The sequence below is a fragment of the Scyliorhinus canicula genome, chromosome 13, assembly GCF_902713615.1.
Source record: "Scyliorhinus canicula chromosome 13, sScyCan1.1, whole genome shotgun sequence".
NCBI lineage: Eukaryota > Metazoa > Chordata > Chondrichthyes > Carcharhiniformes > Scyliorhinidae > Scyliorhinus > Scyliorhinus canicula.
Window position 1 is genome coordinate 39,386,409 of NC_052158.1, and position 24,858 is coordinate 39,411,266.

Sequence of the window (24,858 nt, forward strand, 5' to 3'; positions counted from 1 at the left end):
GGTCAGGGCAGGGGATGGCGAAAGGGAAGCGGGAGTACTCGTCAATCACCTTTAGGAAATACGTGTTGCGGTTGTGAGAGGGGAGGGGACCTTTGAACTCCATGCTGAGACGTTCAAAGGGGCAGGAAGCCTTAATAAGGTGCGCTTGTTCGGGGCGGTAGAAGTGCGGCTTGCACTCCGCGCAGATGTGGCATTCCCTAATGACTGTCCTGACCTCCTCAATAGAGTTGGGCAGGTTGCGGATATTGACGAAATGAAAAAAGCGGGTGACCCCCGAATGGCAGAGGTCCGCGTGGAGGGCTCGAAGGCGGTCCACCTGTGCGTTGGCACAGGTGCCGCGGGACAGGGCATCGGGAGGCTCGTTTAGCTCGTTTAGCTTCCCAGGACGATACAAGATATCGTAGTTGTACGTGGACAACTCGATCCGCCACCGCAAGATCTTGTCGTTCTTGATCTTGCCCCTTTGTGCATTATCGAACATGAAGCCACTGACCGTTGGTCTGTGAGGAGGGTGAACCTCCTACTGGCCAGATAGTTCCTCCAATGTCGCACTGCTTCGACAATGGCCTGTGCCTCCTTTTCCACCGAGGTATGGCGGAGTTCGGAAGCGTGGAGGGTTCGGGAGAAGAAGGCCACGGGTCTGCCCGCTTGGTTGAGGGTGGCCACCAGAGCTACATCAGGCGCGTCGCTCTCGACCTGGAATGGGAGGGACTCGTCGATAGCGCGCATCATGGCCGTTGCAATGTCTGCTTTGATGCGGCTAAAGGCCTGGCGGGATTCCGTAGACAAGGGGAACGTGTTGGACTGGATGAGAGGGCGGGCTTTGTCGGCGTAGTTAGGGACCCACTGGGCATAATAGGAAAAGAAGCCCAGACAGCGCTTGAGGGCTTTGAAGGAGTTGGGGAGGGCAAGTTCCATTAGGGGGCGCATGCGTTCGGGGTCGGGGCCTATTACTCCGTTACGCACTACGTAGCCGAGGATGGCTAGACGGTCGGTGCTGAAACGCACTTATCCTTATTGTAAGTGAGGTTAAGGAGTTTTGTGGTACGGAGGAATTTGCGGAGGTTGATGTCGTGGTCCTGCTGGTCATGGCCGCAGATGGTGACGTTGTCGAGATACGGGAAGGTTGCCCGTAAACCGTATTGGTCAACCATTCGGTCCATCTCCCTTTGGAAGACCGAGACCCCATTTGTGACACCGAATGGAACCATTAAAAAGCGGTAGAGTCGCCCATCCGCCTCGAACACGGTGTACTTTCGGTCACTCGCGTGGATGGGGAGCTGGTGGTAGGCGGACTTAAGGTCCACCGTGGAAAAGACTTTGTACTGCGCGATCCTGTTAACCAGGTCGGAGATATGGGGGAGAGGGTACGCGTCCAGCTGCGTAAACCTGTTGATGGTCTGACTGTAGTCTATGTCCATCCAACTTTTGTCCCCAGTCCTAACCACCAGCACTTGTGCTCGCCAGGGGCTGTTGCTAGCCTCGATGACTCCTTCCTTCAGAAGCCGTTGGACCTTGCACCTGATGAAGGTCCGGTCCTGGGCACTGTACCGTCTGCTCCTGGTGGCGATGGGTTTGCAATTCGGGGTGAGGTTTGCAAACAAGGACGGGGAATCGACCTTGAGGGACGCGAGGCTGCAGACAGTAAGGGGGGAATAGGGCCGCCGAATTTGAAAGTTAAACGCTGGAGATTGCAGTGGAAGTCCAATCACAGGAGTGCTGCTGCGCAGAGGCGGGGAAGGATGAGGAGTTTATAGTTTTTAAACACCCTCCCCTGGACCGTGAGGTCCGATATGCAGCACCCGGTGATCTGGACCGAGTGCGAACCGGAGACCAGAGCGATTTTGTGTTTCACTGGGTGAACGGGGAGCGTGCAGCGTCTTACCGTGACGGGGTGGACAAAACTCTCTGTGCTCCCGGAGTCCAGTAGGCAGTTCGTCTCATGGCCGTTAAGGAGGATCTTCGTGGTTGCCGTGAAAAGCGTGCAGGGCCGTGACTGATCCAAAGTCACCGAGGCGAGTCGTGGCAGGAACTCGGAGTCATCATCCAGCAGCGAGTGGTCACTTGCGGGGTCCTCCGTGCCGATCCAAGATGGCGGCGCCCGTCGGCAGCACGTGGTGGGGGGTGAACAAGATGGCGGCACCCGGGGGTTGCATGTGGATTCGGAGGTCCAAAATGGCAGCATCCGGGGATCACTCGTGGCGGTGGGGGGTGGGGGCAGCAAGGTCCGTGGGCCGCACGGGGCCCTAGAGGAGTGCGGGGGGGGGGACCCGCGGTCACTGTTCGGGACGGCAGTAACCGACTTTGACTGACAGACGGCCGCAAAGTGGCCCTTCTTGCCGCAGCTTTTACAGGTTGCGGTGCGGGCCGGGCAGCGCGGGCCGGGGTGCTTGGCCTTACCGCAAAAGTAGCAGCGGGGCCCCGTGGGTTTATCGGCATGTCCCGCGGCGCAGGTCTGGGGGGGGTCCGAGTCTGCGGGGGTGAGGGGGTCGTGTTCCACGCTGCCCAGGGGGCCACCGTGCGGCCGGGGGCATACGCGTGGGCGTTGCGGTCAGCGACCTCTAAGGAGGATGCGAGGGTCCGTGTCTCAGCGAGGCTTAAAGTCTTTTTCCAGGAGTCTCTGGCGTATCTGGGATGATTGCATACCTGCAACGAAAGCGTCTCTGATCAAAAGTTCGGTATGTTCAGCCACAGAAACTTGAGGGCAGGCGCAATTTCTCCCAGGACAATGAGGGCCCGGTAGAATTCGTCGAGGGACTGACCGGGGAATTGCTGTCTCATAGCCAGGAGGTGCCGCGCGTAGACCTGATTCACCGGCCTGATGAAATGTCCCTTCAGCAGGTCCATGGCGGCGTCATAGTCGAGTTCAGCCTCTATAAGAGAGTAGATGGCGGTGCCCACGCACGAGTGGAGGATGTGGAGTTTCTGTTCCTTAGTCGGCCGGTTTTCTGCTGTGGTGAGGTAGCTGTTAAAACACGCCAACCAGTGTTTAAACGTTGCTGACGCATTTGTGGCATGCGGGCTGATGCGGAGGCATTCTGGCTTGATCCGGAGTCCATTTCAAAATTCTAGTCTATTAAATTGATGCATCATCAATCGGACACGAGGCGAGAGGTAGTTCCAAACGACAGGCCTTAAAACACTAGATATGTGCCCGGCAGTAGACGTACAGAGAAAGGCAGACTGCCAGCCGGTACGGTTTCTTATACCCCGCCTCATAGGTGGAGCTACCTACCTCTCAGCCTATCGGCGGGGAGGCACATGACTTGCCTCAGCCAATGGGCAGCGAGTCTTCTGCACCAATGGCAGCTTGCTTCTAGGGTACCGTAATCACCCTAGTCATACTACCACAACCCTCCACTCCCACACAGTGCACTCCCTCACCCTCCACTCCCTCAGTGCACTCACTCAACCTCTTCGTCCCTCCCATGCACTCCCTCACCCTCCAATCCCTCACAGTGCACTCTCTCACCCTCCTCTCCCTCACACTGCACTCTCTCACCCTCCACTCTCCCAGTGCCCTCTCTCACCCTCCACTCTCCCAGTGCCCTCTCTCACCCTCCACTCCCTCACAGTGCACTCTCTCACCCTCCACTCCCTCACACTGCACTCTCTCACCCTCCACTCCCTCGCACTACACTCTCTCACCCTCCACTCCCTCACACTGCACTCTCTCACCCTCCACTCTCCCAGTGCCCTCTCTCACCCTCCACTCCCTCACAGTGCACTCTCTCACCCTCCACTCCCTCAGACTGCACTCTCTCACCCTCCACTCCCTCACACTGCACTCTCTCACCCTCCACTCCCTCACAGTGCACTCTCTCACCCTCCACTCCCTCACACTGCACTCTCTCACCCTCCACTCCCTCACACTGCACTCTCTCACCCTCCACTCCCTCACACAGCACTCTCTCACCCTCCACTCCCTGACAGTGCACTCTCTCACCCTCCACTCCCTCACAGTGAAATCTCTCACCCTCCACTCCCTCACAGTGCACTCACTCACCCTCCACTTCCTCACAGTGCACTCCCTCACCCTCCACTCCCTCACAGTGCACTCACTCACCCTCCACTCCCTCACAGTGCACTCACTCACCCTCCACTCTCTCACACTGCACTCTCTCACCCTCCACTCCCTCACACTGCACTCTCCCACCCTCCACTCCCTCACATTGCACTCTCTCACCCTCCACTCTCTCACCCTCCACTCCCTCACAGTGCACTCTCTCACCCTCCACTCCCTCAGTGCACTCTCTCACCCTCCACTCCCTCACAGTGCACTCTCTCACCCTCCACTCCCTCAGTGCACTCCCTCACCCTCCACTCCCTCACAGGGCACTCGCTCACCCTCCACTCCCTCACCCTCCACTCCCTCACCCTCCACTCTCTCACCCTCCACTCCCTCGCAGTGCACTCTCCCACCCTCCGCTCCCTCACAGTGCACACTTCCACCCTCCACTCCCTCACAGTGCACTCTCTCACCCTCCACTCCCTCACACTGCACTCGCTCACCCTCCACCCTCACAATGCACTCCCTCACCCTCCACTCCCTCACTTTGCACTCTCTCACCCTCCACTCCCTCACACTGCACTCTCTCACTCTCCACTCCCTCACAGTGTGCTCTCCCACCCTCCACTCCCTCACAGTGCACTCTCTCACCCTCCACTCCCTCACACTGCACTCTCCCACCCTCCACTCCCTCACAGTGCACTCGCTCAACCTCCACTCCCTCACAGTGCACTCGCTCACCCTCCACTCTGTCTCTGTTCATATTTACCATGTGTGAGTCCGTTTAATAGTTTATACTGATGAAATCCAGGGTCCAGGATAGAAAATGTCATTTCCTTGATTTAACATTTTATTCATTTTTTGTTATTATTTTCTCAGCTTCTGATGTCCCTGTTCCGGAAGCTTCTTGACTCAGTAAGTGAAATTTTAATTCAACTCCCATTGACATCACTCCCTCCTGACCCTGTCTCACTCTCCCAGACACTGTTAAACCTGTCAGACTAATTTCACTCCCTCCTGACCCTGTCTCACCCTCCCAGACACTGTTAAACCTGTCAGACTAATTTCACTCCCTCCTGACCCTGTCTCACCCTCCCAGACACTGTTAAACCTGTCAGACTAATTTCACTCCCTCCTGACCCTGTCTCACCCTCCCAGACACTGTTAAACCTGTCAGACTAATTTCACTCCCTCCTGACCCTGTCTCACCCTCTCAGACACTGTTAAACCTGTCAGACTAATTTCACTCCCTCCTGACCCTGTCTCACCCTCCCAGACACTGTTAAACCTGTCAGACTAATTTCACTCCCTCCTGACCCTGTCTCACTCTCCCAGACACTGTTAAACCTGTCAGACTAATTTCACTCCCTCCTGACCCTGTCTCACTCTCCCAGACACTGTTAAACCTGTCAGACTAATTTCACTCCCTCCTGACCCTGTCTCACTCTCCCAGACACTGTTAAACCTGTCAGACTAATTTCACTCCCTCCTGACCCTGTCTCACTCTCCCAGACACTGTTAAACCTGTCAGACTAATTTCACTCCCTCCTGACACTGTCCCACTCTCCCAGACACTGTTAAACCTGTCAGACTAATTTCACTCCCTCCTGACCCTGTCTCACCCTCCCAGACACTGTTAAACCTGTCAGACTAATTTCACTCCCTCCTGACCCTGTCTCACCCTCCCAGACACTGTTAAACCTGTCAGACTAATTTCACTCCCCTCCTGACCCTGTCTCACCCTCCCAGACACTGTTAAACCTGTCAGACTAATTTCACTCCCTCCTGACCCTCTCTCACTCTCCCAGACATTGTTAAACCTGTCAGACTAATTTCACTCCCTCCTGACCCTGTCTCACCCTCCCAGACACTGTTAAACCTGTCAGACTAATTTCACTCCCCTCCTGACACTGTCTCACCCTCCCAGACACTGTTAAACCTGTCAGACTAATTTCACTCCCTCCTGACCCTGAACCGATTGTCTTGTTTCTCTCCATTCCTTACCTCGTGGGTTTACTGGGCTCCACTGCAGGACATTCCCGGAGTCACATTATGAATAACGGGATTGGCCTGTTCTAGTGTGAACCTGGACATCATTGTCCATCCTTCCATATCACAGCAGACACACAGAATTACAGCTCATTGTTTACACTCAGTTACTTGATGATTAAAATCTATTTTTCCCGGGAATGTGTTTCCACAGATTGAACAGTGGTTTGCGGATCCCGGTTGGGATTCAGATTCTTCAAGTGAGAATAGCTCACGTCGCGTTTCCATCCAGTATCAGCAATGTGACGTCTCTCACAGTCGAAGGGATGTTTAGGGACGGCTTTTCTCTCGCACTTTCTGATTTTCCAGCCCTTCTTCAGGCCGAGTAATAAACCTGAACTGAGTTAATTATATTGAGGAAACTCAAGAGATACTTTTTATATTCAGAGAAACTTATTTTGTTTGCACTTTATGTTAAATTTGAACTGTTGTATAATGAACCTTTCATAAAATTTATAACTGAAATATTTTTATATAAGAAAGTATGTTATTATTTAGATCATCAATATTTCTCTATGAGAACTGATAATTGTAATTTGTAATCAATAAATATTTATAATGAACAAATAATTGTTGGTGTTTGACTTGTCTGAATTCTTCTTCACTGTTTTCATAAGAAAGGTTTAATTCATTCACTCAGCAGCGTGTGACCCTTGGAATGGGAACTTGTTGAGGTTCAATTCAATGTGAACTGGCTGAGTTCATACCAAATGTCAGCATCATTCACTGCTTCCCATCAGCATTGATTCACTTGTTTACAGAAAAGAAGATGACAGCGAGAGACAGAGGAGAGGAAGACGCCTCATAACTTTAGTGAATCAAACTCCAACACATTTCCCAATGAGGTGAGGGTGAAGTGCGACCAGCTTCTCAGTAATGTGAAGTGTAGAGAACCTCAGAAAGTTAGTGTCTTGGTGAGGAAGGAGGTCACAGAGACTCTGAGTGGGAACAGCTCTACGTACGAACATATGACCAAGGAACAGGAGTAGGCCACTCGGCCCCTCGAGCCTGCTTCACCAATAAGATCATGGCTGATCTGATTGTAACCTCAATCCCACATTCCTGCCGACCCCGATAACCTTTCACCCCCTTGTTCAGCAAGAATCTATCCAGCTCTGCCGTAAAAATATTCAAAGATTCTGCTTCGACCTGCTGTTCAGGAAGAGAGTTCCAGAGACACAATCTCTGAGAGAGAGAGAAGAATGTTACCTTTAGTCTTTTATCCATTAGATTCTACAGACAATCTGACTCCAACAACCCGTCCTGTGATTAACCTTAGACACCCACAGACACAGCTTACCCTGACCTACACAGAGATATAAATGATACACTGATCATCACACTAGTCTGTCCAAACTCTCCACATAAAACCCATTGTCAGGGGCTGTTTAGCACAGGGCTAAATCGCTGGCTTTGAAAGCAGGCCAGCAGCACGGTTCGATTCCCATAACAGCCTCCATGAACAGGCACCGGAATATGGCGACTAAGGGCTTTTCACAGTAACTTCATTGAAGCCTACTTGTGACAATAAGTGATTTACATTTCATTTCTAGTAAACCTTCCCGGAATTGCTTCCAACACATTTTGATCCTCCACAGCTCCAGGGTCCCAGGTTTGATTCCGGCTTGGGTCACTGTCTGTGCGGAGTCTGCACATCCTCCCCGTGTGTGCGTGGGTTTCCTCCGGGTGCTCCGGTTTCCTTCCACAGTCCAAAGATGTGCAGGTTAGGTGGATTGGCCATGCTAAATGAATTTAGAATTTATTTATAAATAAATTCATCATAGAATTTACAGTGCAGAAGGAGGCCATTCGGCCCATCGAGTCTGCACCGGCTCTTGGAAAGAGCACCCTACCCAAGGTCAACACCGCCACCCTATCCCCATAACCCAGTAACCCGACCCAACACTAAGGGCAATTTTGGACACTAAGGGCAATTTTGGACACTAAGGGCAATTTATCATGACCAATCCATCTAACCTGCACATCTTTGGACTGTGGGAGGAAACCGGAGCACCCGGAGGAAACCCACGCACACACGGTGAGGATGTGCAGACTCCGCACAGACAGTGACCCAAGCCGGAATCGAATCTGGAACCGTGAAGCTGTGAAGCAATTGTGCTATCCACAATGCTACTGTGCTGCCCCATCCACAATACTACCGTGCTGCCCAATCTCATCTGGGTTTCCTCTCAGAGTCCAAAGATGTGTGGGCTAGATGGGTTGGCCATGCTAAATTGTACCTTAGTGTCCAGGGATGTGCAGGTTGCGTTATGGGGTGACAGAGTTGGGGCGGAAGGGACATGGGTAGAGTGATCTTTCAAAGGGCCGGTGCAGAGTCGATGGGCCGAATGGTCTCCTTCTGAACTATAGGGATTCTGATTCTCCATGAGGCCAAAACCGGGTTTGAGTCAAACCCATTGTGAGTCTCCTGGCCCCGCCCAGCAGCCCTGACTCCTGTCAAATCCTGTGTCCCCCACCCAGCATGATTGGGGGAGGGGCAGATTCTGCCCAATGTGTTCACTGTGAGGGGGGAGTCCAGGGTCCCAGTGTCTCCTCTCTTTACACTGGAGCTGCTGGACGAGGTCTCTTCAATCTCACTGTGAGGGGGGAGTCCAGGGTCCCAGTGTCTCCTCTCTTTACACTGGAGCTGCTGGACGAGGTCTCTTCAATCTCACTGTGAGGGGGGAGTCCAGGGTCCCAGTGTCTCCTCTCTTTACACTGGAGCTGCTGGACGAGGTCTCTTCAATCTCACTGAGGGGGGAGTCCAGGGTCCCAGTGTCTCCTCTCTTTACACTGGAGCTGCTGGCCGAGAACTCTTCAATCTCTCATTTCTGTTTCACTTTCTGAAACGCAACCTGTCTGAGTTTAATCTGCCTGGTAACTGGTGACTGAAGGTTGTTTATTTCTTTAACTGGGTAATTTTCTGAGACTAACAATCATCCATCCTCTGGTTCTGCTCTTGAGGAAATGATTAGATTAGATCTGGAGTTAAACATTAAAATGGAGTCTGTGTTTGTATTTTCCCCAGTCTATAAACAGGATTAGTTTCCCCCTCAGAGAGTTTGATTCCCAGTCACTGATTGGAACAGGGACAGTGGATTCCCAGAATGTTCCTGATCCTTTTCTCCATCTCCCTGTGTTTTTCCTGGGTCTCTGCCGGTAAGTACAGAATTCACTCTTCCATTCTCACTCTCACTCTCTGGGTTAATGTGAATCTTTTGGGGAGAGTTTGAAATGGGTGATATTTGATCAGACGCCTGTTATACAGCCAGCCTGATATCTGAAACCATTGAAGTCAGCACAGTGTGTCAGACTCTGATGGGATTTGTGTCCAGCTCTCCTGACAGCAGGATGCAGAAACACCCGGATCAGAGAAACTTGGAGCAAATGGAAAATGCTTCAAATGGACAATTTTAATTTTCACATCGATTGGGAGAAGCAAAACAGCTTCATCATTCCTGGTCTAAAGTCTTCGAAACACTCCGGGGAGGAGAAGGATAATCCATGTTTCACCCACCCCAGGATCAGCTGTGATGCCCTCATGGTTGAATAGGCCAGGTTATCTCAGACCACCAACATCCTGGTGAGCATGTATAAAGGGGAGATTAAAAAGCTCAGTGAAGGACAGTGGAGATCGTGCTCTGGATTGTCCATCACCCAGTTTGACAGAGAGACTGTTCACACAGTGACTGTCGTCCACCCCCCCGGGCCCGTCCATGATGTAACGTTCTGCTCACAACAAACTAAAACTGGATCACACGACCCACTTTTCTCCAGGTGATGTAAATCTGTTGTGTTTAAAAAGAGATTACAGCAAAGATGATAAACAACAGCACAGTCTTGAGTGACTCTGACTCTGTGTTTACTCCCTGTTCTGAGAGGCTGCAGCACGATGTGGGCGGAACAATAGCACAGTGGTTAGCACTGTTGCTTCCAGATAAATTGGACATTCTGAATTCTCCTTCTATGTACCCCAACAGGCGCTGGAATGTGGCGACGAGGGGCTTTTCACAGTAACTTGCACTGTTAGTTTACTTGTGACAATAATAAAGATTATCTAATTGTGACTCAGTTTAATATGTAAAAGACCTTACTGTGGCCATCCCAGATCAGTGCCGGCATCTCAACATCAGTTTAATATAATACTGTTTCAAATATCAGACAGGATTTTGACATTGTGATAAAGAGGTGAATTATTGGAGATTGTCACTGTGTGGATGGACCGCACTTTGATCAGATTCTGGGTGTGTAAATGTAAATGTTTATTAACCTGTCACTTTTTTACAGTCACTGACTCACTGACTGTGATCTACACGGCAGTTTCTGGAATTGATGACTTTCCTGAGGTTACTAACGTTGCAATAGTGAAGGGAGTTCAAGTTAATTATCATGACACTCACATTCGTCGGATGATCCCCAGGATCATGATGGAATATTTTGATAAGGAATATTGGGAACATCTCACATTTGTCGTCAATACACGATCAGACATGGCGATAGAGAATCTGAATACTGTAATGAAGATGACAAACCAGACAACCGGTAAGATCAGTGATACAAATCTCCCACTGACTGACCTGTTTAATGTGTATGAGCCAGGTACCCAGCCACAGTCACACTGCAGACTGTGACGTTGGAGTGTACGTGTGTGGGACCATGAATCAGGGACACATGGATGGTTATTCTAAGATAAAAGCATCTTACTGCGGATGCTGGAATCTGAAACAACTGGACAATCTCAGCAGGTTGTTATGTGAAATAAGAGGCTGTTTGGCTAGCTAAAGGTAACTTTGTCTTGCTGGGAGCTGGTTAGAGGTGGGGTGGTCTTTGGGGCTGGTTCTGTTTTTGGGTGTTTTTTTTCTAAAGTGGCTGTTTCTTCACTTCACTGTTTTTTTTGATTGTTTACTGGGGAATGTGATGCTTTGAATATGTTTGTCCAAGTGGGGGGTGAGGGGAGAGAACAATGGGGAGACAGACTGCTTGGTGCTATGGATGGGCACTATCAAGTCAGCATGGGTCAGCTGACTCAAGGAAGCACAGTGGGAGGCGACCAGGTGTTAAGCTGGAGCTTGACTTGGGGGGTTGGATTTCTAGTGTTGTTGCTCGGGGGAGAGTGAGCTGCTTTGCTCACGGGGAGGAACTGTTACTAGGGGACAAATGGGAGGTTGGGAATGGCAAATGCCTGAGCGGGGGCTCGAGGAGGTGGAGGGCACGATTTAGAGGCTGGCCTAAAAAGTGTGATGGCTAGTCGGCAGGGGGGGAGGAGCAGGAAGCCCCCCCCCCCCCCCCCCCCCCCCCCCCCCCCCGGACCAGGCTGATTTCATGGAACATCAGAAGGTTGAATAGGCCGGTCAAGAAGGCTCACGTGTTTGCACATTTGAGGGGCTGAAGGCGGAAGTGGCAATACTACAAGAGACACACCTAAAGGTTACAGACCAGACAAGATTCACAAAGGGGTGGGCTGGCCGAGTATTCCACTCAGGGCTGGACTCAAAGACCAGCGATCTTGATCAACCGACGAGTGGCATTCGAGGCAGGGAGAATCGTGTCAGACAAGGAGGGTAGGTACATAATGGTGAGTGGGCAGCTGGATGCAGGTGGTACTCGTGAACATATATGCTCCGAATTGGGACAATGTAGAATTTATGAGGTGGGTGTTAGGTAAGATCCCAGACTTAGAGTCAAATAACCTGATTATGGGAGGAGATTTTAACACAGTCGTTGATCCGGAATTGGACCGGTCAAAATCCAGGACAGGGAGGAGGCTGGCCATGGCAAAGGAACTAAAGGGGTTTACAGTTGGGGGAGTAGACCCATGGAGGTTTGCACGGCCAGGAATGAAGGAGCCTTCTTTTTTCTCTCATATCCACAAGGTATACTCTCGCATTGACTTTTTTGTTCTGATCAGGGCGCTACTATCGGGGGTCGTAGATACCGAGTACTCGACAATCGCAGTGTCGGATCAAGCCCCACATTGGGTGGATCTACGGGTTAGTGTGGAGAGAGGGCAACGCCCGCTGTGGAGACTGGGTGTAGGGTTGCTAGTGGACGAAGTGATCTGTGGGCGGGTTAACAAGTCCATCCAGAACATCCTGGAAATAAATGATACGGGGGAGGTCTCTGCAGCGACGGTTTGGGAAGCTTTGAAGGTAGTGGTCAGAGGGGAATTAATCTCGATACGGGCCCACAGAGAAAAAGCAGAACGGGCTGCAAGGGATAGGTTAGTGGAGGAGATACTCTAGGTGGACAGGAGATACTCGGAGGCCCCGGACGCGGGGCTACTGAGGGGGGGCGGAGGTGACAGGCTGAGTTTGGGCTGTTGACCACAGGGAAAGCGGTGGAACAGTTCAGGAAGGCAAGAGGGGGGGATTTATGAGTATGGAGAAAAGGCTTGCAGAATGTTAGCACACCAGCTCAGGAAAAGGGAGGCGGCCAGGGAGATAGGGAAAGTAAAGAGTAGAGGCGGGAATAATGTCCTGGACCCAGTGGGGTTGAATAAGGTGTTTAAGGACTTTTATAGTAAATTAGAAGTCGGAACGCCCGGCTGGGGTGGAGGAGACGAGGTAGTTTTTGGATCAGTTGAGGTTTCCGAGGGTAGATGAGGATCTGGTGGAAGGGCTGGGAGCCCCAATTGAAATTGAGGAAATAATTGAGGGGCTGGAGGGCATGCAGTCGGGCAAGGCCCTGGGGCCAGACGGCTACCCGGTGGAATTCGATAAGACGTTTTCAGAGATATTGAGCCCACGGCTGGTGAGGACATTTAATGAAGCAAGAGAGAAGGGTCCTCCCCGCAACAATGTCGCAGGCCTCAATTTCATTGATCCTGAAACGGGAGAAGGATCCGGAGCAATGCGGGTCATACAGGCCAATTTCTCTACTGAACGCTGGCTAAGATACTGGCCACAAGGATAGACGATTGTGTCCCGCGGGTGATAGGGAAAGACCTGACGGGATTTGTAAAGGGCAGGCAACTCAAGGCCAATGTTCAAAGGCTTTTAAATGTTATTATGATGCCCTCAGAAGGAGAGGAGGCGGAGGTGGTGGTAGCGGTGGATGCCGAGAAGGCTTTTGATCGGATGGAGTGGGATTACCTGTGGGAGGCGCTGGGAAGGTTTGGGTTTGGTGAGGGCTTTATTGACTGGGTGCGGTTGCTCTATCAGGCACCAGTAGCGAGTGTGCATACGAACCGGCTGAGGTCGGGGTATTTTAAACTCCACCGAGGGACGAGGCAAGGGTGCCCCCTCCCTGTTACTGTTTGCTCTGGCCATAGAACCATTCGCCACGGCATCAACAGCCTCTGTGAACTGGAAAGGGCTGGGTGGGGGGTAGGGGGGGGGGTGTAAAGTCTCGCTTTACGCAGATAGATGACCTGCTCTTGTATATTTCAGACCCGTTGGAGGGGATGGGGAAAGTGATGCAAATCCTGGGGGAATTTGGCAATTTTTCGGGGTATAAATTGAAGATGGGGAAAAGCGAGATGTTTGCGATCCAGGCCAGAGGACAGGAGGAGAGACTGGGAGAGCTGCTGCTTAGAATGGTAGGGAAGATCTTTCAGTACCTGGGAATCCAGGTGGCCCGGGAATGGGAGGCACTGCACAACTTAAACCTATCCCGGCTCGTAGAACAAATGGAAGGGGACTTTAAGAGATGGGACTGCTCCCGCTATTACTGGCGGGGCGGTATAGACCCTGAAATGATGGTCCTCCCCCAGATTTCTGTTTGTCTTTCAGTGCCTCCCCATCTTCATCCCAAAGGCCTTTTTCAAGCGGGTAAATAAGATTATTTCGGGCTTTGTGTGGGCCCGTGAGTGAACAAAATGTTGCGACAGCACAGTCGGGGGGAGGGTTGGTTGGCTCTGCCGAACGTCTGCAATTACTACTGGGCGGCTAATATAGCCATGATTAGGAAGTGGGTCGTGGGGGAGGAGTCGGTGTGGGAGCGTGGGGTTGGGGGGGGGGGGGGGGGGGGGGGGGGGGGGGTTGACGGTAGAGGGCCGGACTGTTGTTTTATGATTGGTGTGTGTGAAGATTGTGATGGGTGGAAATGTTTATTAAAGAACAAAGAAAGGTACAGCTCAGGAACAGGCCCTTCGGCCCTCCAAGCCCGTGCCGACCATGCTGCCCGACTAAACTACAATATTCTGCATTTCCTGGGTCCGTCTCCCTCTATTCCCATCCTATTCATGTATTTGTCAAGATGCCCCTTAAATGTCACTATCGTCCCTGCTTCCACCACCTATTCTTGGTAGTGTGGACGAGCAGGGAGATCTCGGTGTCCATGTCCATAGATCCCTGAAAGTTGCCACCCAGGTTGAAAGGGTTGTTAAGAAGGCCTATGGTGTGTTAGCTTTTATTGGTAGAGGAATTGAGTTTCGGAGCCATGAGTTCATGTTGCAGTTGTACAAAACTCTGGTGCGGCCGCATTTGGAGTATTGTGTTCAGTTCTGGTCGCCACATTATAGGAAGGATGTGGAAGCATTGGAAAGGGTACAGAGGAGATTTACAAGAATGTTGCCTGGTATGGAGGGAAGATCATATGAGGAAAGGCTGAAGGACTTGAGGCTGTTTTCGTTAGAGAGAATAAGGTTAAGAGGGGACTTAATTGAGGCATACAAGATGATCAGAGGGTTAGATAGGGTGGACATCGAGAGCCTTTTTCCTCGGATGGTGATGTCCAGCACGAGGGGACATAGCTTTAAATTGAGGGGAGATAGATATAGGACAGATGTCAGAGGTAGGTTCTTTACTCAGAGAGTAGTAAGGGCGTGGAATGCCCTGCCTGCAACAGTAGTGGAGTCGCCAACACTAAACGCATTCAAATTGGCATTGGATAGGCATATGGACGATAAGGGAATAGTGTAGAGGGACTTTAGAGGGGTTTCACAGGACGGCGCAACATCGTGGGCCGAAGGGCCTGTACTGCGCTGTAATGTTCTATGTTCCTCTGCAAGCGTGTTCCAGGCACCCACTACCCTCTGTGTGAAAAACTTGCCTCATACATCTACTCTAAACCTTGCCCCTCTGCATGCCCCCCCTTGCCGGCTAACTGCATGGCCAATTCAAATGTCCAATCAAGCTTCTTAACAGCATTCTTTCTCCTTTGACTGTAAGATTAGCATTCTCTCATGATCTAGCCCAGTTTATCAGGTACTAGTTACATTTTCTAAATATGATGGTTGCTTCAATGTTACCACTAACCTATTCTGTTTAATCTCTAATCCTATCCATGCAATAGTCCCTGAAGCGCGACTTCAAATCATAAATTTATCTATCACAAACTGCTCAAATTGCACAGAGCCTGTAGCAAGTCATCGATATGCATCATAAATATGTCTGAGAGTTTCCTCTTGTGATACCAATAGAACACTGATGGATCTACTTTCAGTTAAGATTTGAATATTGAGTCTGGGGACATCATGTGGTGTGGGGAATGGAGGGGACGGTGGATGCTCAGTAATGATATTGCAATGTATGGAATGATATGGACGAAGGTATAGGTGGTCTGATTAGCAAGTCTGCCGATGATACTAAGATTGGTGGAGTTGCAGATAGCAAGGAGGACTGTCAGAGAATACATCAAAATATAGATAGATTGGAGAGTTGGACAGAGAAATGGCAGATGGAGTTCAATCCAGGCAAATGCGAGGTGATGCATTTTGCAAGATCTAATTCAAGTGCGGACTATACGGTCAATGGAAGAGTCCTGGGGAAAATTGATGTACAGAGAGATCTGGGAGTTCAGGTCCATTATACCCTGAAGGTGGCAATGCAGGTCGATAAGAGTGGTCAAGAAGGCATACAGCATGCTTGCCTTCATCGGACGGGGTATTGAGTACATGAGTCGGCAGGTCATGTTACAGTTGTATAGGACTTTGGTTGGGCCACATTTGGAATACTGCGTGCAGTTCTGGTCGCCACATTACCAGGAGGATGTGGATGCTTTAGAGAGGGTGCAGAGGAGGTTCACCAGGATATTGCCTGGTATGGAGGGTGCTAGCTATGAAGAAAGGTTGAGTAGATTAGGATTGTTTTTCATTGGAAAGACGGAGGTTGAGGGGGGGGACCTGATTGAGGTCTACAAAATTTTGAGAGGTATGGACAGGATGGACAGCAACAAGCTTTTCCAAGAGTGGGGGTGTCAGTTACAATGGGTCACGATTTCAAGGTGAGAGGGGGAAAGTTTAAGGGAGATGTGCGTGGAAAGTTTTTACGCAGAGGGTGGTGGGTGCCTGGAATGCTTTGCCAGCGGAGGTGGTAGAGCCGGGGCACGATAGCATCATTTAAGATGCATCTGGACCGATATAGAACGGGTGGGGAACAGAGGGAAGTAGATCTTTAGAAAATAGGCGACAGGTTTAGATAAAGGATCTGGAGCAGCGCAGGCTGGAAGGGCTGAAGGGCCTGTTCCTGTGCTGTAATGTTCTTTGGCAAGAACCTCATGATGTCACCGACAAGCAGCGTGGAAAATCATGAAAATGCAATCTCGCCGGGTGATAATCACGTTTCCTGATTCTCGCCATATTTTCCTCCCACGTCACCATTCTCGTTGATGGCTAATGTGGACTTAAAATCGCCCCTTTGATCTCAGCCATTCTTCAACAATAGTACCTCAGGTTACAATCTTCTGTCTGAAACAGATCTTTAGGCCGGACCTTTTCAGCCGTTCTCAGCACCAAGATCTTTTCGTCCCGCTGATGGTCGGGGTGACAGTACAACAAGAAACCCCGTTGACAATGGCAGACCAGACGATCCCACCGCCAACCAATAGCAGGTGTCCTCGGCAATCACGAAACCTGCTATGGGACTTGTGGAAATCCCATCCTTCATTCCTAATTGGCAACTGTTCTCTGCTTCTATATTAATTTCTGCCCAAGCCAGGTGAAGTGTTCCGGTTATGAAATGTGAATTTACAGAATGCAGCATTATTAACCAACCCAATCACTGTCTCAGAAGTCTGTTTGTAAGAACTCTAGGTATGCAATTAAACAAAGGCATCCACATATGTATTTGACATATTAAATAACATATTATTAAGACCACATATCCTCCTATTCTATCAGCCTGTTTATGTCTTTTTCTAAAAGTTTATTATTGTCTTCCTCTTAGTTCACTACACATCCAACTTTTGTGTCATCTTCTGATTTGAAATCGGGCCTTGTATGCCCTAAGTCCAAGGTCAAATACCAGCAGCGGTCCGAGTCTTCAAAACTTGGCAACATCATTGCCTTCAGTCTCAAAACCAGTCAATCACCACAACTCCCCATTTCCTATATCTTAGTCAGTTCTGAAAACATCCTGCCTCTTCTCCATGAGCTCTCTTGGTAATCGTTCACTGAAGCATGGCCAACCGTGGGGATTTTATAAAACAATTCCTGTACCAGCTGAGGTAATTCATAAAGGCCCGCCTTCTCAACCTTACCCCTCGCCTGTGTCTCCCTCAGCTAGAATGGGGATCAAATCCTGTGCTGTTAGTGTTAGTCTTATTGACACACAAGCCATCTAAACAACTGAGCTAAGAGCAACAACACCCTGCACCCACCAATCCTCTCTACAAAACCGCTTTCAAATAACCACTACTGTCCATTTTAGTCCACAGGGTTTAATTTTACTAACAAGTCTATCAGTTGCATCATTATAAAAAGTATTATGAAAGTCCACGGAGACAACTTCAATTATATTCCCCTCATCAACACAATCTTTGGTGTTTTATCAAGTAAGTTCAATCAAAGCAAACAAAAAATTCTCTTTAATCCAAGTTCACTCCCCACTTTTAAACTATTTTGTCCAATACCTATTAATTTTCTCCCTATATTTTGTCCCTAAATGTTTTCCTGCCATTATTATTGATCTGACTGGACTGTAATTGGCTGGATTATCAGTCTCCACTTTATTTGATGAGGGTGTAACATTTGTCATCCTCCAATCCACTGGCACCATGCCAGGTATGACAATCCCATTCCCCATTGTGATTTTCTGCTAACAACTGATTATTGATTTTTGGTCCCTGACAGGAATTCATGTTTTCCAATGGATCCTAATTGGTGAAGTCACTGAAGACGGCTCCATTCGGAGGTCGATGAGAGTTGGATTTGATGGGAAGGATTATATTAGTTTTGGAGCCAGACACAATGAGATGGGTCGCATCCAATCACATCGCAGTGAAGACCAAAGAGAAATGGGATTCAGATCAATCCTGGAACAAGTATTGGAAAATAGTTCTAGAAGAAAACATTATCAACGATTTGCTGGTGTATTTAAATGCTGGAAAGGAATATTTTGGACGGAAAGGTATTGATTTGAGTTTTGATCCATGTTCTGATCTAACTTCACTGATCTATCAACCGTTCTACATTCCATTCGTGTCTGTCTATTTTTGGTTTTCACCCTTTCCCATTACAGTTCAGCCTGAAGTCTTCATCTCCAGAAGTGAGGCCAATAGTCAGTACAAGCCTCACTTCTCTCCTGCCTGGTTACTGGGTTTTATCCTGTAGACATCGAGGGTGACCTGGCTAAGGAATGGAGAGGTAATGTCTGAGACACAATCCTCTGGGCTCGACCGAACCACGATGGGAGCCATCAGATCCAGAAAGAGATTGAAATAAATGCTGGGGATGAGGATCAATACTCCTGTCAAATTGAACACAGCAGCCTGGCAGAGCCCAAGCTCCATCAGTGGGGTAGGACACTTGACTGGGTATATATGTGTGTGGTACCAGGATGAGGCCATTCTGCCCTTTGACTCTGTTCCTCCATTCAGTTCACATCCTGACTGATCTGTCCCACAGCTCCATTTATCCATTATTGGCTCAATATCTGTCGCTGTCTGATCCAATAAAACTCTCTCTATCTCAGTCTGGAACATGTCCATTAACCCCCAGCTCCCACAGCCTTTTGGTGGAGAGAGCTCCAGATTTCATTGCCCTTTTTGTGAGGAATTGCTTCCTGATATCACTCCTCAATGTCCTCAGTCTAATGTGAAGATGATGCTCTCTTATTCCAGATTCCACCACCAGAGAAAATAGTTTCTCAGTATCGACCCTATCGAATCCCTTTATCATTTTAACATCTGGATCAGATCCTCCTTCACCCTGTTAAACACAGGGAAATACATGGTCAGCTTTATATAACCTGCCCTCAGAACTGAGAGAATCCAGCTCAATGAAAAGGCTTCACAAATGCCCAGAGATTAAGTTCCTGACCCTTTGGCCGAGATCTACCGGCTGCATTGCGTCTGAAATGCAGCGTGACGCAACCGGTAGATGCCGCGGGATATCATCCACGGGATCTACCCTCCACGCTTCAGGAGATCTAAAGCGATCTCGCGGAATGTCACGACCTGAATCCTGCCCATTGTGGGCGGGATCACTTTCTAGCAAATCTACCTAATTAGCATGCGAGAGCTAGTCTCACTTTAATATGTGTTCCTGAAATCTAATCCCGTCACCTGGAGACCTCGGGCGAGTGTTCTTCAATGCTGCTCAATGCTCCGAGCACCAGGCAACACCGGCTAATTGTGCTCTACAGGACTCTGTCCCCATTGGGTAGATCGCACAAGAATTAGCAGATCTCATGGAGACGGAATGGCCTTTGTGAAGGGGAGCTCTTGTCTGACTCATCTCACTGGCGGATAAGGGAGTGTCTATGGGCTGGTCCAGCTGGAATTCCAGAAGGTCAGGAATCTTGGTACAAAGAGAAAATCCTGATCCTTTTCCAATGTTTCAGAAATACGGGAAAACAGTGTGCGACACCATCAACTTGTCATTATGATGGTACCACTGATCCTGGCACTGGCTGGTATATTCGGGATAATTGGAATAATCATCAGGTGCATACATCGAAGAGGTAAGAATCCGAGTGATTGGAATGTGGAACTGAGGAGACAGTGTGAGTGTGGGGGGGATCCCCAGTACTGGGAGTACAGGACACAGAGGGGAGAGAGAGGGAGAGGGGAATGTAGAACTGAGGGGACAGAGTGAGTGTGGGGGGATCCCCAGTACTGGGAGTACAGGACACAGAGGGGGAGAGAGGGGGGTAATGTAGAAACTGAGGGGACAGTGAGTGTGGGGGGATCCCCAGTACGTGGGAGTACAGGACACTAGAGGGGAGAGGGGAATGTAGAACTGAGGGGACAGAGTGAATGTGGGGGGGAATCCCCAGTACTGGGGGTACAGGACACTGAGAGGGGAGAGAGAGAGAGAGGGGAATGTAGAACTGAGGGGACAGAGTGAGTGTGGGGAATCCCCAGTACTGGGAGGACAGGACACAGAAGGGAGAGAGAGGGGAATGTAGAACTGAGGGGACAGAGTGAGTGTGGGGAATCCCCAGTACTGGGAGTACAGGACACTGAGAGGGGAGAGAGAGGGGAATGTAGAACTGAGGGGACAGAGTGAGTGTGGGGGAATCCCCAGTACTGGGAGTACAGGACACTGAGAAGGGAGAGAGAGGGGAATGTAGAACTGAGGGGACAGAGTGAGTGTGGGGGAATCCCCAGTACTGGGAGTACAGGACACTGAGAGGGGAGAGAGAGGGGAATGTAGAACTGAGGGGACAGAGTGAGTGTGGTGGAATCCCCAGTACTGGGAGTACAGGACTCTGGGAGGGGAGAGAGGGGAATGTAGATCTGAGGGGACAGAGTGAGTGTGGGTGGAATCCCCAGTACTGGGAGTACAGGGCGTTGGGAGGGGAGAGAGGGGAATGTAGATCTGAGGGGACAGAGTGAGTGTGGGGGAATCTCCAGCGCTGGTTTTTTCCAAGGGTTGAAGTGTAAAATTCAAGGAGGCGCAGTTTCAAGGTGAGAGGGTGAAAGTTTAAGGGAGATGTGCGGGGTAAGTGGTGGGTGCCTGGAATGTGCTGCCAGAGGATGTGGTGGAAGCAGGCACATTCGAAACATTTAAGAGGCATCTGGATTTTGACATGAATTGGGAGGAAATCGAGGGATATGGACCAGTAAGGGTAAAAAGATTTATTTAGTTACTGCATCATGATCGGCACAGGCTTGGAGGGCCGAAGGGTCTGTTCCTGTGCTCTACTTTTCTTTATTCATTGACATTTACTTTATTTCTACAGATTCACCGAGTGTGATCTGCACAACAGCTCCCAGTAAGGACAAAGGGGCAGGTTTAAATGATCTTTAAGTGTTCATGGATTTTTATCAAAATGTATCTGACTCAGTATGCAAGACTCTGACTGGTCAAGAGGTGAAGATGACAATCAGTTTGTTGAGCTTACCTTTCCAGTGTCTGGACAGGTCGGGGGTCACTTTCCCAGACACTCCTGTCACAGTTACGGGGATTGTGGGACAAGGTTACACATTGAACAACTTTCCCCTGCAGGAAGGACTGACCCTTCACCCCACAGAGCAGATTGTTCTGGAAATGGATGGAATGGAGGATGCCAACATGGATGTCCCTGGAGTCAGGCCTCATGGAGAAGCTGAGGAAACACCGACTGCAGCTGTCAGGCAGGCTGCAGAGCAGCTGGGGGCTGGTAGATTTGGACATTGAGATTGAGAAAATCCCACTCGCTCCTCCCAGGAAATCAGAGAAAAGAACAGTGTGGATGGAGAGTGAAACAAGAGACATTTTATTACAGCAGCAAATAGACATTGTACAACTTTGTGATAGTTATTGCTAAACAACGGAAATCTCAGGAAAATGGTCCAAAACATTCGGACATTTGTGTTAATGAGATATTTTTCTGCTTTATAAACTGTTGTCATCTTAAAATGGATCATGTGAATAAAACGATTTTGATTTATTTAGAATGATTCCTGGTTGAAGCATAAATACAACAACAACCTGAAACAGAACACGAACAATTCATAATTTAGAAATAGAATTTTCATTCAATGAAAGAAAACCAACATTTCCTCAAAATGAAACATCAAAATTCCCCCCTCTCTGTGCCTGAGGGTCTCTGTCACAAAGGGGGGAAGGGGGGGGGGAGGAGATAAAGACGTCCTCTCTGCAAGAGCTGCCCCCTAATGCCCCCTGCATCTTCCCCGTATCCGTATCCTGCCCCCTCTAGTGGCAGAAACATGCCCAGCAGCTGCTCACTGCTGACTGGGGAGCTGCTGAGCAGAAGCTGCTCCATTCGAGGTCCAGCTGCTGTCCCTTGGGGTTTGTATTACTGCCATCCCAGCTGTGTATAACTCAGGTCTCTGTATGGGCCTTGTTATGGGGCCTTGCAGCATCCTCCATGTGGGTATAATGATTGAGATGGGTCTGCTTTGTACCAGTCATTGTATTAGTGATGCGATGAGGAGCCAGCAGCGGTGCCGGGTGATACTCCCGTGCCAAAAACGGCCAGAGAATAGCCGGGTCCATGGCCGCGCGTCCACAACCCCACAGGCCACACACTGGCCAACCCCCCATCAGTCCCTCAGCCCTCATGGAAGCCCCCCCGGCCAGCGGCACGGATCCCGCCAAGTGTGGCGGCGCTGGACACAGACCATTCCCGCCACACCGCGTTCCCGACCGCTGAGACCACACGTGTCCCGTGTAGAATTTGGCCAATCGGGGCCAATGATGTGACAAAGCCGTTGCAACAGCGTGCGGCTCGCGATGCGATGATGCAATTTCAGAGGGGCGGAGCATAGCTGACCGGCGTCAAACTGCCGCTAGTCCCGATTGGGACGTCAGAGTCAATTCTCTGCCTGATCGCCGATTACGATATCGGCTTCAGGCACCGGAGAATCCTGCCCAAGGTGTCTGTCACGTTGAGACACCAGTACGTTCCTCAGTTCTGGAATTCAAACCTGTCCCATAGAGTGTCAACATGGGGCTGATGTGGTCCACGTGTCACTGAAGAGCATGAAGCAAGTTGTTAAAATACTGCTGTCTTATCTTTTGTCTGTCCTGTGTTCCCCTTTTTTTTATCCGTGTCCTATGTTCTATGAGAGGTGACTTAATAGAGACATATAAGATAGTCAGAGGGTTAGATAGGGTGGACAGTGAGAGTCTTTTTCCTCGGATGGTGATGACCAACACGAGGGGACATAGCTTTAAATTGAGGGGTGATAGATATAGGACAGATGTCAGAGGCAGTTTCTTTACTCAGAGAGTAGTAGGAGTGTGGAACGCCCTGCCTGCAACAGTAGTAGACTCGCCAACTTTAAGGGCATTTAAGTGGTCACTGGATAGACATATGGATGGAAATGGAATAGTGTAGGTCAGATAGGCTTCAGATGGTTTCACAGGTCGGCGCAACATCGAGGGCCGAAGGGCCCGTACTGCGCTGTAGTGTTCTATGTTCTATGTCCTGCGGCCTGCTTTGAACTACAGTTTTCCAATTAGCTGCTACAACATTGTGACACCATTTGGGATTTCTGTTTAAACTATAAATTTTAGGCAGAGTTGGAACCCCCTATCGTGGTGGACTAGGCCAAGACATCCCCTTTAGGTTCTGTGGCAGAACATGTGATGGTGATTTGATAGACTTGGCAAGCAACCAATCGGGGAATGTACAATTTGCACCCTTCTCCTATTGTGGCTTGTGATTGGTGGAGTCAGTCAGAAAGTTGCGGAAAGGAGGTGGGACTTCTGAAGAGTTCCATTTTGTCTTCTGTTCTGGGAAGAGTTTCAAGCATGAGGCAGTTTCAAACAACTCTCTCTCTCTCTCTGACTGGTGATTAAGGGAGCATTCTGCAGCCTGCAGTTTCTAGTTGAAGACATTAGGAGATCACTGGATACAAAGAGGTATATCGGCAGCAAAGAAATTAATCCCTGTTATTTTAAACTTCCTCCCACTTTTCCCCCTTGTGCGTTTGTCTATTGTGCGTCTGGGTGGAGGGTGAGATGGGGTTTTATGATTAGTAGATTGTTCGATGATTGTTCTCTTATTTCTTTATATATTCATCTTTTCCTCTTGTCATTATTAAACAGTTTGTTAACATCTTTACTTATAAATCTGGGGCGTGAATCTCGCCCCCCCCCCCCCAGCGATTCTCCGGCCCGCGATGGGCCGAAGTCCCGCTGCTTCTATGCCAGTCCCGCTGGCGTAGATTGAACCAGTGAGCCTTTTGGAATTCTCTCTTCCTCAAAAGGCAATGGAAGGAAGGAAAACCTTCAAATCTTTTTAAGGCAGAGCGAGATAGATCCTTGACGAATGAGGATGTGAATGGCTATTCAAGGTCGGCGGGAATTGGGAATTGAATTTACAATCAGATCAGTCATGATCTTATTGAATGGTGTAAGAAACCTCTTTCAAATCCTTGTCTGACCCCCACTTCCCATTTTAATTCCTGTCCTTAATTCAAGAAATCAAATGGGTTTTTGACAAGCAGAACATTTGGTCTGAGAAATAGTTTGTTTTAAATTTCCTTTACGGGACGTGTCATGAAGAACGTCCTCACGATATTTGGCATAACACAAAAATTCCGCATAGCATACCACCCCCAGTCGAGTGGTATCGTGGAGCGCATGAATCGGACTCTAAAAGCTACCCTCAGAAAAATGGTCCAGGAGAATAACACGACTTGGGATTCAATCCTCCCATTCGCTCTAATGTTTTTGAGAAACACTGTTTCGACTTCTACAGGTTTCACCCCACACACACTCATGACCGGACACCCCATGAAAGGTACAGAATTCCTTTTAGGACTCGACTTGACCAGCCCCGAAGTGACGGCCCTCACCCACGAGACTGCAGTAAAACAATTGGTAGACAATGTAAAATCAGCTCAGCAGCCGCGGTAAAATTAGGCACAAAAAGGAAACAGAGCAAGACCTGTTTCGAAAGGACAGTACATGCGATTGAGTTTCAGGTAGGACAACAGGTCATGCTGTCTGTCTACAGCCCCAG

The 24,858-nt window shown here is 49.6% G+C and overlaps 3 protein-coding genes across 4 annotated transcripts in view; all 3 read left to right on the forward strand.

Annotated features, from left to right (window-relative positions):
• Positions 1–6,409, forward strand: part of LOC119976115 (class I histocompatibility antigen, F10 alpha chain-like) — a 52,123-nt gene extending 45,714 nt beyond the window's left edge. The window contains exons 7-8 of one of the 2 annotated variants that reach the window (XM_038816290.1): positions 4,889–4,924; positions 6,213–6,409. In XM_038816290.1, the coding sequence (XP_038672218.1) occupies positions 4,889–4,920 (32 nt within the window). In that variant the 3' untranslated portion in view covers positions 4,921–4,924; positions 6,213–6,409. Of the gene's footprint in view, positions 1–4,888; positions 4,925–6,212 lie in introns of those variants that run through there. The other variant, XM_038816291.1, reaches the window with a different exon arrangement.
• Positions 1–21,820, forward strand: part of LOC119976112 (class I histocompatibility antigen, F10 alpha chain-like) — a 138,204-nt gene extending 116,384 nt beyond the window's left edge. Inside the window, exon 6 of the mRNA XM_038816283.1 lies at positions 21,124–21,820. Within this exon, the coding sequence (XP_038672211.1) occupies positions 21,124–21,191 (68 nt within the window). The 3' untranslated portion in view covers positions 21,192–21,820. The remainder of the gene's footprint in view (positions 1–21,123) is intronic.
• Positions 9,060–19,899, forward strand: LOC119976119 (class I histocompatibility antigen, F10 alpha chain-like). Its single transcript, XM_038816299.1, has 5 exons — positions 9,060–9,217; positions 10,346–10,600; positions 18,069–18,345; positions 18,457–18,734; positions 19,780–19,899. The coding sequence occupies exons 1-4, from the start codon at positions 9,166–9,168 to the stop codon at positions 18,464–18,466; spliced, it is 594 nt and encodes a 197-aa protein (XP_038672227.1). The 5' UTR covers positions 9,060–9,165; the 3' UTR covers positions 18,467–18,734; positions 19,780–19,899.
• Positions 21,821–24,858: the final 3,038 nt, after the last annotated feature.

Excerpts from the sequence above, each read along its gene's own strand:
- LOC119976119 (XM_038816299.1), top strand. The coding sequence starts at position 9,166 with ATGTTCCTGATCCTTTTCTCCATCTCCCTGTGTTTTTCCTGGGTCTCT. Across the intron at positions 9,218-10,345 it reads TTTTTCCTGGGTCTCTGCCG|TCACTGACTCACTGACTGTG; the intron begins GTAAGTACAGAA and ends ACTTTTTTACAG. Across the intron at positions 10,601-18,068 it reads GATGACAAACCAGACAACCG|GAATTCATGTTTTCCAATGG; the intron begins GTAAGATCAGTG and ends GGTCCCTGACAG.